This window comes from Trichosurus vulpecula, chromosome 3 (assembly GCF_011100635.1).
Source record: "Trichosurus vulpecula isolate mTriVul1 chromosome 3, mTriVul1.pri, whole genome shotgun sequence".
NCBI lineage: Eukaryota > Metazoa > Chordata > Mammalia > Diprotodontia > Phalangeridae > Trichosurus > Trichosurus vulpecula.
In genome coordinates, this window is record NC_050575.1 from 49731407 (window position 1) to 49745753 (window position 14347).

Consider the following 14347-nt stretch of genomic DNA (forward strand, 5'->3'; position numbering starts at 1 on the left):
ACTATTAGGTATAACCACACAAATTTTAAAAATAGACTAGTACTACTAGGACAATGGGTGAAGAGAGTAGAATTATGGAAAATCTGAATTCAAATTTTCTCCATCATACTGACCACACCCTTTGATTTTATAGATTTCATATTCATTGCAGTGATGTAGATTCCCACCTTTCCATGCTTGCTTGCCCTAGGTGATTCTATACCTGGCATTCCCATGAGCTCACCACTAGATATTTTGCCCAACATGCAAGAATTCCATACTTTCTCTTAACATTCAGAAGGAACCAACTAGGAAAACACAGGAAGTCTGTCCATCCTAACCAATACCTTCACCTCCTTATGTGATCTGCCAATCTTCTTTTTTACTTGTAGATTTCACTTGTAGATGACATGTCTCACATCCTTCAACTTCCTAATGCTTTGATTGAAAGGTATTGCAACATGCTCATATCCACTTTTGCACATGTCCATTGCTCTTTGAGTGATTTTCAATTTCAATTCTTCAGAGACTGTAGTGTGCTAGTACTCACAGCCTATAACACACTTTCATTTAATGGGTACTTCATAAGTACTTTTTGATTAAACTGAATTAAATCCTATGATTTTTAGGGAAATAGTAACTAAAGGAACATTGAATTTTGAAGATAGATATATGTGTAAGTGTAGATATACAAGTACAAGTATAGATATATAAGTACAAGCAGAGGAAGTAGGACATCACATAGCACACTGTAACATTCAGATTGAAATCCTATATGACAATAACAATATGCTTTAAATTATCTTTAAATGGAGTTCAGTCCTTTTAAAGAGGGCCCATTACCTAGTCAGTGATCTGCCTGCACAGGGAGAAAGATTGAGTTATGAATGGAAAGATGATTCTCAAAGATAGTTATGTGTTGTATGGAATAGAATCCTTACCTGGAAATTACTGCAAAGTGCTAAAATATGGAGCCACAGACTGAACAGATCCCACAGTAATGTATCAATATTATAGTCACAAATAAGGGAAGCCTCCCCCTCCCCAACAAACCACCATCCAACAGCAGATATTGCCCTGCATATTGTTGTGACAATGACAATGCCTCCATTGTTCTCCAACCTTCCTACATGGCCAATATCCAAGAAAACAACCCCTCCAGAGGCTCTATCACTTGACTTTCAAGCTGATACTTCAGGCTCATGTAATCTTTCGTACATACTTCTGAAGTATGCCAAAGAGCAATGAAAAGACTCAATCATCTCTTTTTTGTTCCAGGTGATTTATGGTTTTAGCCACTTTTGATTCCAGGCCTAATTTCTATGTTGTTTTTTCATCATGGTGACAATGGCTTTTGGCCTCAATTTTTGGAGAGCTTCTAATGCCAAGTTGTTGGGCTGCTTCTGGAGGTTGTTGGTTTGGACCTAGCAGGCTCAAAAAACCATAGTAAGGAAACTCTGCTTTATTTCTACAATCTCTGAGTACCCTCAGATCCATTTGAAGTCAAATTTAGCTCTCTTAAAAGAACAGCAAATGGAGGACCCTTAGGATCTCCTACTAATCAGAACTTTTGGTCAAAAGGTTTCAGGAATACTGCCACTGATGTGTCTTCTGATTTAGATTGGCCTTTGCACCTGTCTGCTTTAATCTTAAAAAACCCTTTTCTTTCCTCCTCAACATCCTTGTCTCAAAGTAGTCATGGCACACATATCTATATAGTGCCTAAGCAGCTTTATTCACTGTAGATGTGGTTAGGATAGGGCCCGTAGGTGTGTTCAGGATAAAGCCTGTTTCAAGCACTAGGATTCTGATGGAGAAAGTTTGAATTCACCTTTTCCAAAATTTTACTCTCTTCACTCACTCTCTTAGTAATACTGTTCTTTTATGGTTTCTGTGGTTACAACTAATAGTGGATTATTAATCTCTCATTTTGAATTTTTCTTAACACTTAGCAGTTCATCTACCAATGCAAAAAACTAAGTTCCTTTCTTTTTTTCTCTCTTTATAATGCAGCATCTTTTTTATTGACCCTTACCTGTTACTATACATTTTATGTCTAACTTAATTTATTTAAATTAGCAAAAAATTATTTTCTCTTTCTCCTACTCTCACTGAAAAAAGAAAAGCCAAATGTTTGCAATAAATATGCATAATCAAGCAAAATATATTTCCTGTATAGCCACATCTTAAAATATATGTCTTATTCTGCACCCCAAGTCATTATCTCCCTATTAGGAGGTGGGAAGAGTCTAGCATCATGGTTGATCAGATTCCTTAAGTCTTTCAAAGTTGTCTGTCTTTAGAAAAATGTTGTTATTGTTTGAATTGTTCTCCTGGTTCTGTTCACTTCACTCTGTATCAATTCATACAAGTCTTTCCAAGTATCTTTGAAAAATCACTTTCATCAGTTCTTATTTCTTCCTCGCTGTTTAATTTAATCTCCTTTTTGTCCCTACAATTGAATAGAACAACTTTCAACTTATCTTAAAACTTAGAGTCAGATTCCTAAGCCTGTTGCAAGACTTTAGGTCTAATCTGTATCAAAAGCCTCTGCAATGCTTTCCTCAGATGCCATATCTGCCTTCTATCACTGTCATAGGTTTTTATTTTCCCTGATTGGTAAAGACTATTTCCCTTGAATTGGTAAAGTTTGGTAATCAATTACACATTCAGCTTCAAGATAAGCTATTGTGCTCAGTAGCAGGAAAGGACAAACCTGAAAGCAGAGACATTCATAAGAAGGTTTCTGACAAAGGAAAGCATTTTTAAAATATGTGTTGAAGTGTGCATCCATGTGTTAGATCTAAACAATTGGAAAAATGTCAATTGCTTATGGGTAGGTTGAGGAATACAACAAAAATGACAATTCTATCTAAATTAATTTACTTATTCAGTCTCATAACAATCAAACTACCAAAAACTATTTTCCAAAGCTAGAAAAAATAATAACAAAGGGGAAGCTAGGTGATGCAGTGAGTAGAGCACTGGCCCTCAAGTCAGGAGGACCTGAGTTCAAATCCAGCCTCAGACACTTAACACACTTATTAGCTGTGTGACCTTGGGCAAGTCACTTAACTCCAATTGCCCTGTCTTCCCCCCTCCAAAAAAAAATTAGTAATAACAAAGAAGTATGTATCCATGAGGGTACCCTCAAGGAACCTGTTTAGATAAGTTGTCTAGAAAATTAACTGATTCTATTCTGAACCCCAGATTGAATTACATCTAGTCTAACTCCTTCATTTTACAGGTGAGGAAACTGAAATGGGTTCTTGTAGCTGTTTGAAACCAGATTGTTTATCTTTGCATCTCTTCCAACACCAAACATAATTATGAGTACACAGTACTTAATGAATACATCAGTGAATGATCGAATTCTTTCTATAAGAGTACAATTTATCTCCGGCTCTATGACCTCTCTTTGACTAATAGGTTCTTCCACCCAGGGATGTAGACTATCTCCATCTCCTGTAAAATGTCTTAGCAGATAAAGTAGCTCACTTCAATAAAATGTTGGTTTTGTGTAATGGAGAGATGAGTCAAATACCCCAGAATTCTAAGATTAAAGTTGGGCTATGAGAAATTATTGACACTCCTGGAAACAGTAATTCTTATTATGTCTTCTTATTGTAAATATTTTTTTTCTGAAAAGAAGTATTGACTGTATACATTTTAAAAACTTGTCTTCAGAACTTTTATCCCCTGTAGATATATAAACCTGGATACCAATTACCTTTACCTTAAGGTATTTCTATGACTGTCTTTTTATTTTTTGTCCTCTCTTTATGTCTTGGGAAGCTGCAAATGCACAAAGTACTGCAAATTTGGATTCCCTCAGGAATGAAAATAATGGAAGAATTAGTATATTTTCTATCATGTCACTAGGTAATAGACTGGGAAGATTTTGTTCCAGCCTCATTGATGTTTTTACAAGTCTTTACATCTTACTTTCACCTCCAGACAGGTCTCTTGTATCAAAGTAAAACGAATAAGTAAAACTAACAATACAGTGGCCTTATCTGAAAGCACATGCAACATTTCACATTTTAACATCCCTCACCTCCCTATTAAAAAAGATCGATTTTCTTTCCCTCCCATCCCTCACCTTAATGGGAAAAAGGAAAGAAAAAATGTAACAAATTCCGTGTGTGTGTGTGTGTGTGTGTGTGTGTGTGTGTTTCATTCTGAAGCCTAAATCCATCACTTCTCTGTAATGGATAGTATATTTCATCATCAGATCTATAGATAGGAGGAAAGTTCATGATCCAACAAGGAATAGAGAAGATCACAGAAAATAAAATAGATAATTTTGATTACATAAAATTAAAAAGTTTTTGCACAAAAATCTAATAAAGCAAAGATTAAAAGGGAAGAAATTGATCAGGAAAAACATTAAATATTTGTGATGAAAATCTAATTTCCAAAATATCTAAGGAACTGATTCAAATTTATGAAAAAAGGAATTTTCCAATTGATAAATGGACTATGGGTATGAACAGCTAGTTTTCAAAGGAAGAAACCCAAGATATCTATGGCCATATAAAAAATTCTCCAAATCACTCTGAATTAGAGAAATAAAAATTAAAGGAACTCTCAGATTCCTAATACACTCATCAAAGTGTCAAAGATGACAAAAAGAAAAATTATAAATATTGGAGTGAAGAGTTTTCAGGAGAGAAAATATTTACTACTCTTTATTTATTTGCTTTATCAAACTGCTAAAAGAACATCTTGAAAAGTAACTTTAAAAAGAAGTGAGATGTATGAAATGGCAAATAGGAATGCAAAGAAATATGGGAAGGCATATGAAGTGATGTAATGAAAAAGCACAAGAGGAGAAATATACATTTTTAAACTATATATAAAGAAAAGAAAATCAAACAGCAGCAAGAGTAAGAGCAAAGGCTAAGAGTAATATTTGAAGCTACTTTGCTAACAATAATGCGTGTTCACTTGTTTAATCAGTGGCTGCCTGTGCAAGCTTAGGAAATTCACTCAGCTTTCCTGGGCTTCAGTTTCCTCATCTGTAAAATGAAGGACATGAGCAAAAAGTCTTTTTTTTAAAAAAAGTTCTAGAATTGATAGGTTTAGAATTTAAGGAATGATAGAAGCTATCTAGCCTAACTTCCTCACTTCACAGACCATAAACTGAAGGCCCAGAAAGATTGAAAACCTTGGCCAAGGTCACACCTTGGTAAGGAGCAGGAGAACTAAGATATTCCATCCCACATCTTCTAACTCCCTGCCAGTAGGCTCTCCAGTATATCAGGAGGCTGCCCCCTCAGGAGTGCTTTCTAAATGACACCCTTCTAGAAAGGAAAAGTGATAAATTTATTTTAAATTTTGTCAAGTATCTGGACTTTGGCCCCTCAAAAATAAATAAATAAAACCTCACATACCAAGTAGACAGGATTTTCTTTTTCATTTTTATCAACCTTTTTGAGAACGTCATAATTGTTATGACTTGAAACAATGAAATTGTGATTTTGGTTCATCAGTGATTCTCACAGGGAATGACAGAATGTGAAAAGAAAACCTAGGAAGTAATTAGGAAGGAAAACAGTGTATAGAGAAAATTTATTTCATCTTCTCAAAAATTCTGGAGTAATTGCTTAGGACTCTGGGTGTCGCTGCTCACCAATATGGGAGAGAAATTAGAGGAGAGTCTGTCCTTTTGTCTCTGCTACACAAAGAGCCTTCAGATGAGATTCAGCACGTAAGCACTCCGAATTTGACTGTGGATACTCCACAAGACATAGACGATCCAAGAGCTGAATTCAGACACAAGTAGTGTGAAAAGAAAAACAGACAATTTGGCAGAGAGCCAGCAATGGCTGCTGGACACAGGCAGTGGGATTGCAGAGGATCAGTCTTGTTTTGCTTTCTCCTGGGTACTCTGTGGAAAGACGGGACTGCCCAGATCCGCTACTTGGTGCCTAAGGGAATGAAGAAAGACTCTTTCGTGGGCGACATCGCCAAAGATCTTGGACTAGAGTGTCAGGAACTGTGGGAGCTCGGAGCTCGAATCGTCTGCAGAGGAAACAAGCAGCATTTCGCTCTGAACTTAAAAAAAGCCACAGCTTAGTGACCTTGGACAGAATAGACAGGGAGGAGCTTTGTGCTCAGAGTTCCCAGTGTCTGCTCAATTTCAACATTCTAACGGAGGATAAGTTCAAACTTTACCATATAGAAGTAGAAATATTAGACATTAATGACAACGTTCCTCGTTTTGGGTCAGAGACTTCAAAATGAGTGAAAAAATCACCCCAGGAACTAGATACCCTTTGCTTCCTGCACAAGACACAGATGTGGGTATGAATTCAGCCCAGAGCTACCATCCCAGCACGAATCATCACTTCCCTCTGAATGTGCAGAGAGGAACCGGAGAGTCCAAGTACCCAGAACTGGTGTTAGACCGGCCCTGGACTGGGAGGAGGAGCCTGTTCACCCCCTCATCCTCACAGCCTCAGATGGGGGAGATCCGGTCCTCCCTGGCACCATGCACATTCATGTGACTGTCCTTGATTTCAATGACAATGCACCAGTATTTACTCAGCCCGTGTGTGCCTGTGGGAACGTGGCTGCTCACAGTGAATGCCACCGACCCAGACGAGGGAGTCAATGGGGAAGTGACCTATTCTTTTAGGAACATCGAAAGTAAAGCAGCCCAAACGTTCCACTTGGACTCTCATGGAGTGGAAATAAGAAATCAAATATCCTTGAATTTTGAAGAATTAGAGTTTTATGAAATGGAAATTCAAGCACAAGATGGAACTGGCTTAATGGCCAGTGCTAAGGTCTTGATCACAGTTCTGGACATAAATGACAATGCCCCAGAAGTGACCATCACTTCTTTCATCAGTTAAGTTCCAGAAAATTCTCTCTCAGGGACTGTGATTTCCTTTTTTAATGTGCATGACCCAGATTCTGGATAGAACGGTCATGTCACATGTTCCATTCCAGAGAATCTGCCCTTCAAATTAGAAAAAAAAAACAGTTGATAATTATTACAGTTTGCAGATAGACAGGGCTTTGGACAGGGAGCAGCTCTCCATGTACGACTTTACAGTGATAGTTATAGACCACTATCGACTTATACTCACCTTTCACTGAATATAGCTGACATCAGTGATAACTCACCCACTTTTAGTCAGTCATCTTACTCTGCCTACATCCAAGAGAATAATCCTAGAGGAGTCTTCGTTTATTTTGTGACTGCCTTGGATCCCAACCTGGAGGATAATGCCCAAGTCACGTGATCTATTGCAGAGGACATTTTCCAGGAGGCATCTCTCTCTTCCTGTCTCCATTAATTCTGAGACAGGCATACTCTATACTCTGTGTTCCTTTGACTATGAACAGTTTAGAGTGGTACAGCTGAGAGTGACAGCCAGAGATTCTGGGGACCCTCCTTTCAGCACCAATGTGTCCCTGATTCTGTTCATCCTGGATCAGAATGACAACATTCCCAAAATCCTGTGCCCCCTACAAATGGCTCCAGTGGAGTGGAGCTGGCACCACACTCTGCAGAGCTGGGCTACCTGGTGACCAAGATGGTGGTAGTGGATGCAGACTTTGTCCAGAGCTCCTGGCTGTCCTACTGCCTTCTCTAGGCCACAGAGCTCGGACTCTTCTCCGTGGGTCTGCACTCAGGGGAGATCAGGACTGTGAGGACATTTCTAAACAAAGATGTCCTCAAGCAGAATCTCATCGTGGCAGTGATAGACAATGGGGATTCCCCTCTCTCTGCCACAGTCAGTGTCACCGTGGCAGTGGCTGACAGCATCCCCAAGATCCTCTCAGATCTCAACATCCAGGCAGCTTCTGGAATTCAAGAGGACTCTAACGTCACATTCTCCTTGGTCATAGCAATAGTTGCAGTATCTTGTCTCTTTTTTGCCTTCATCATTGTCTTACTGACAGTCAAATCCCATCAGTGGAGGAGATCACAGCTCTTGGAGTCATCTGGTACCCATTTCTGAGGCATCCCTGCATCCAATTTGTGTACACTGATGGAGTTCAAGCTTTCCTCCAAACATATTCACATGAAGTTGCTTTTACTACTGACTCTTGGAAAAGCCAGTTGATCTTCCCCCAGGCCAACTATCCAGATACTCTTCTAAGTCAGCAAAGCTACAAGAAATCAACATTGCCTCCCCAGGCTTTACTTGAAGCTAAAGATGAACAAACATTTTGGTCAGGTAAAAATATTCTCTAGATTTAATTACAAGTTATTTTGAAATTCATAACTACATTTGTCTCTCTACTGTTTATGTTAGTTGCATGTTATGGTTATTCTGCCTACATTCTCTTTAATGAGGATCTGAATCTAGCAAACAAGCTAATAAGCAAGATCATAAGATTTAGAACTGGAAAATGCCTTGGAGATTATCCAAAGTCTTTTAATTTTTGAGGTGTGGGAATTGATGCCCAGAAAGTTTCAATGGATTGCCCAAGGTTGCTCAAGAGGCTATGCAACCTTCCCTAAGGGGACTGACCCAATACTATAAGGACACTGATTTAGAATAAGGTTTTTAATATATATTGCTATAAACAGAAATATTTGGGGATCAATTTTACTGAATATGTGAATGATATTCCAACTATGATTTATCTTTAAGTCAAAAATCTAGAAATATGGTACTGTAGATGTGACTGTAGAGTTGTGCTGACTTCTTCATTTAAAAAACCAGAAATGAGAGGATTGTTTGGTTCTATTACACTTTCTTAAATTCTTACCGCAGCTTGATATCTGTAGTTTTTGATTGATGCAAGAAAGGAGGACCATAAACGTCTAGGAAGTAGACTTTCACTATATGAGTCCTTTATTTCTTCTGTTATTATTTTTTATTTTTATTTGTGATATATTCTTCTCTTTTATTTTATTGAACCAGATTTAGGATTTCGTTAAAGTGGGGCACACCAAATGAGGGAAGTCCATATATTGATGAAGATCACTTGCTTTAAATCTGTAGTTTTGCCTGAGGTAGGGAGAGGTTAAATAACCCTGAAGTCACATGGAGAGCACTTGATGGGGCCAGGACTGAATGTAGTTCTCCTTGAGTTCCCTACAAACTTTATTCACTAGATCAATCCACCAATTCTCATTATTGATTTATAAATGATAATTCTATTAACCAAGGAACAAAGAGATGTGCATTTCTCAGGTTCCTGTTCTGGGACTGATATGCCAGTGAATCATAGAGAATCACTACATTTTAACACTATCATCATTATCTCCTGGAGGCAAAGACAAAGTTGCTATCTCTTTTATCAGGAACTGGTTGTTTAAAATAGTAATGTACTGCTGACTTGTAATACCTTACACTCTCAAATAGGGTCTTCATACAATCCATGTATCAATGGTTGAACTATTAGCCCTGATAAATTATAAGACACTAATTGTTGGAGTGGCTGCAAATAATCAAAATGTTGACCACAAAGACCACCAACTAAGTGGTAGGATGGTTTGTAAAATACATTAGAGGAGAGGTCACCTACATGTTGAACCACACAGGTACTTGAAGTACTGTCATGTTCTCTCACATTCAGATGTTTTGTTGTAACATCCAATATTTCCTTGGAGGTCTTTCATATTCCTAAAACATTACCCTTTCAATTTATCAGTTTTACACTGAAGAACTTAGCAAAGGCTTAGAGAGACATGAATATACAATTTAGACGACTTGAGTTTATATAGTCTAAGACTTTTTATGAATGAAAACAGATCCAGACAAGTCAGGAGACTGCCCAAAGGACACACATATTGTAAGAGGACAATCCCCCAATCAAACCAAGTTCTCTGACACCAGATCCACCTTTCTTTCTACTTTACCACAAGGATTCTAGAATTTCTCTCACATGTATTGTCATACCTATTCCAGGAGAGTGTAAACACTTACTAATCTAACATGGACAGAGCTGTGCCTGTGCACCATTCTCTTTGAGGAAATAAAATGTGGGATGGTAAAGAGATTCAGTTATGCTATATTGTACTTCAAGTTAATAACTGGACTATTACATTTCATTCACAATTAAAATTGGTATTGCTTCTTACTAAGTTAAAGTTAATGCTATGCCAAAGCACTTCTCAAAGTACTGAAAGAAAAGACAAATAGGTAGAGATATCGATATATAAATTTAGGTAGAAGATTAATATGCAATTAGAATGCAAACATAAACTATAGGTATTAAAAGTAAGAATGTGAAAATCTTGTCTTTACTTTTAGAAGAAAGATAAAAATTAACAACAAAAGGACCTGATAGCAAAGTTACACAATATGTTTTCTATGGTGGAGTGAAGAGTAAGTTTAAAATTAGGTAACCCAATAGGTCAAGAAGGTAATGGGCACAGGCATTAATGTAACAATTTTATAAAGATTGTCAGAAATTTAGATTTTTGTTATTGTTGGAATATATGGCCTCCTTAAGGTCCCTCCAAAACCAAAAATAAAATAGCTTTCTTTATGATGACATATCACCCAGTCTGCCAGTCAGTGTCTCAAAATAAGTGCAATAATTGATTTAGACTCTGGGCGCCGCTGTTCACCAATGTCGAAGTTAAATGAGAGGAGAGAGCCAGTCTAATCCTCCCAAGCACAAGGTTCCAGAAAATCAAATACACAAGGACCAGGATGTACAGAAATTCAGACCCTTACTCCTGCATCCTCGGGACTTAGATTTCGGAAACCGGCAATCAGTCAAATCTACTACCAGTTGGGGAATCAAAGAGCTAACTCAGATACAGCTGCAGAATTAAGAAGAACATTTTTAAAGGAAACAATGGTCGCTGAGCAAAAACACAGAGGCTGCATTCGGCGACTTCAGCTTTGTTTTCTTCTGTGGACGCTGTGGGAGATCAGCGCTGCCCAGATCCGTTACTCGGTTCCCGAGGAGATGGAAAAGGGATCTTTTGTGGGCAACATCGCCAAGGACTTGGAGTTGCAGCCGGGAGAATTGTCAGAGCGAGGGGCTCGCATTGTCTCCAAAGGTAAGAAGCAATATTTCGCTCTCAATGTTAGAACCGGAAGCTTAGTCATCGAGGACAGAATAGACAGGGAAGATCTGTGTGGACAGATTGCCCAGTGCCTCCTGAATTTTAATGTTTTCGTTGAGGATGAACTGAAAATCTATTCAGTGGAGGTGGAAATAACAGACATCAATGATAACGCGCCTCGCTTTTTAGCAGAGGAGCTAGAATTAGAAATCAGTGAACTCTCAGGTCTGAGAACGCAGCATCTCTTGGAAAGCGCATATGATCCGGATATGGGAGTGAATTCTCTCCAGGGTTATGACCTGAGCCCCAACCATCACTTCTCCCTTCGAGTGCAAAGTGGAGATGATGGAGGAAAGAACCCAGAGCTAGTGCTAGAGCAGGCCCTAGACCGGGAGAAAGAGCCAGTTCTCCATTTGCTGCTCACAGCATGGGATGGAGGAGAACCAGTCCGTTCTGGCACTGCTAGAATCCAAGTGACTGTCCTGGATGCCAATGACAATGCCCCAGTGTTTACCCAGTCCATGTATACTGTCAGGGTTCCTGAGAATGAACCCCAGGGGACAGTGCTACTCACAGTGAATGCCACTGATGCAGATGAAGGAATCAATTCTCAGGTAAGATACTTTCAAGTGAAAAGACCTGGGAAGATCTCTCAAATATTCCAACTGAATTCTGTAACTGGAGAATTATCAACCTTACAAAATCTAGATTATGAAGAGGCAGAATTCTATGTGATAGAAATAGAGGCTAAAGATGGCCTTGGCCTCAAGGGCAGAGCTAAAATTCATGTCATAGTTCTAGATGTGAATGACAATGCCCCAGAAGTGACTATCACCTCTGTCACCAACTCAATCCCTGAAAATGCTCCCCCTGGGGCTGTAATTGCTCTGTTCCATGTACATGATCGAGATTCTGGTGAAAATGGTCGAGTCCTGTGTTCCATCCCAGGTGATCTGCCTTTTAAATTAGAAAAAAAGGTGGACAATTACCATTCACTGGTGACTGCCAGGGCTCTGGACAGAGAGGAGGTGCCTGAGTACAACATCACAGTGAGAGCAAAAGACTTTGGGAGCCCAGCTCTGTCTACAGACACTCACATCCTCTTGCAAGTGTCAGACATCAATGACAACCCACCCACTTTCAATCATGCAGCCTACTCTGCCTACATCCAGGAGAACAATCCCAGAGGAGCTTCCATCTACTCCTTGACTGCCCAGGACCCAGACAGTGAGAAGAATGCTTTAGTCATCTACTCCATCATGGTCAGCACTGTGCCCTCAGAAGCACCACCACTGTCATCCATTGTCTCCATGAACTCAGAGACTGGTGTTCTCTATGCTCTGTGCTCCTTTGACTATGAACAGTTCCAGGAATTTCAGCTGACAGTGACAGCCAGGGACTCTGGGGACCCTCCTCTCAGCACCAACGTGTCCCTGACTCTGTTCATCCTGGATCAGAATGACAATGCCCCAGAAATCCTGTACCCAGCCTTCCCCACAGATGGCTCCAGTGGAGTGGAGCTGGCCCCACGCTCTGCAGAGCCAGGCTACCTGGTGACCAAGGTGGTGGCAGTGGATGCAGACTCTGGCCAGAATGCCTGGCTGTCCTACCACCTGCTCAAGGCCACAGAGCTCGGGCTCTTCTCTGTGGGTCTGCACTCAGGGGAGATCAGGACTGTGAGGACATTCCTGGACAAAGATGCCCTCAAGCAGAATCTCATCGTGGCAGTGACAGATAATGGAGAGCCCCCTCTCTCTGCCACTGTCAGTGTCACTGTGGCAGTGGCTGACAGCATCCCTGAGATCCTCTCAGATCTCAGCAGCCAGGCCTCCTCTCATCCCCAGGACGACCCCCTCCTCACATTTTACCTGGTCATCGCAGTGGCTGCAGTTTCCTGCTTGTTCTTTGCCTTCATTGTCCTTCTGCTGGCTTTCAGACTGAGAAGGTGGTGGATGCTGCAAGTTGTCCAGTCTGCAGGTGACCATGTTGGAGGAATTCCCTCCTCCCAGTTTTTAGGAATAGATGGAGTGAGAGCTTTCCTTCAGACCTATTCCCATGAGGTTTCTCTCACCACAGATTCTCGGAAGAGTCAGTTGATCTTTCCTCAGCCCAACTATGCAGACACCTTGATAAGTCAGCAGAGCTGTGAGCAAAAGGAGCCTTCACTACCTACTCAATCTTTACTTCAAGGAAAAGATGAACAAGCATTTTGCCAGGTAAACTTTATTCTGTAAAACAGAATTGCAAATTCATTTTCTGTGGCTGATGTCTGCAACTTTTGTGTCTCTACTGTTCACTAAAGAGGTCCATTGCATTTTCTAGTTATTCTAACTATGAATTTATGGTCTCAGAAGAATTTAAATTATTAATGTCACACGACATAGAACTTAAAGATATTATGGAGTTTCTCCAGACAATACCAAAAATTTTAGAGAATGGAAACAAATACGCTGAAAGTCAAATACTTACCCAAGGTCATAGTAATGACTAAGGTGAGTAAGCTCTCCGTTAAAAATTTCTCCATTGAGCTCAGATCCATAATGTTTTTTCTGATTAAAATTTTCATGGATTATAGATTCATATAGTCAAACTCTTAAATTTTTTACATATTTCCATAAGTGTAAGCACACATGTTTATCTACGTGTGTTTATATACATACATACATATGAAGCTCTTATTAAGATGCATTTTCAGATCACTACTAACTTAAAGGTTTTTGTAGTAGCTAAAATGTAAAGACATAAAACTTCCATGTATTTGAAGTAGGAGAAATGAGTGGGTTGTCTTGTCTTTTTATAATCTTAATTTTTTTTCTTTTGTTGGATTTTGAGGTGTGTAGTATAGCTGGATTTCCTGTATATGATTGTTGAGTGAGAGGGAGGCACAAGAAGGAGAATTAACCTCTTCGTTATCTTTCATAATGTTTTCAGCATAAACTTTCCTTTTAAAGCTTTATAAATGTCTATGTTACTAAACGTGGACTTGGAAGATCTGTATGCATGATCCTTTGGTTTTTGATCACAGGCATAATTTGGTTTTGATTCAGTTTGAAGATTTTCTGACTCCTTGAACCCAAGAATAGGTTACTTTTTTCAGTAGAAACTGAACATTTAAGTAATAATAAAACACATTTCTCATTACACTTTCTCATTACACTTTCTCAAGGGACCTACTCTACTCTCATACGATGAACTGTGTTTCTATTTCTGCCTTAGGAGGACCAGCCTAGATAAGTATGCAGAGATTCATTTCCTTATTTCCTTAGACATATCCGATCTTTCAAGTACTCAAGAACATTTCCATATTGAATTGTTTTGTCATGATAGTCAATATGCTTTCGATTTCTTTCTCATTTCTAAAAACAATATTACATT

At 39.2% G+C, this 14347-nt stretch overlaps 1 protein-coding gene and 1 pseudogene across 1 annotated transcript; both read left to right on the forward strand.

The window, feature by feature from the left end:
• Positions 1-5806: 5806 nt before the first annotated feature.
• LOC118842052 lies at positions 5807-8194 on the forward strand (annotated as a pseudogene).
• Positions 8195-10758: 2564 nt separating this feature from the next.
• Positions 10759-13206, forward strand: LOC118842053 (protocadherin gamma-A2-like). The gene has a single exon (XM_036749722.1). The coding sequence runs from the start codon at positions 10759-10761 to the stop codon at positions 13204-13206; it is 2448 nt and encodes an 815-aa protein (XP_036605617.1).
• Positions 13207-14347: the final 1141 nt, after the last annotated feature.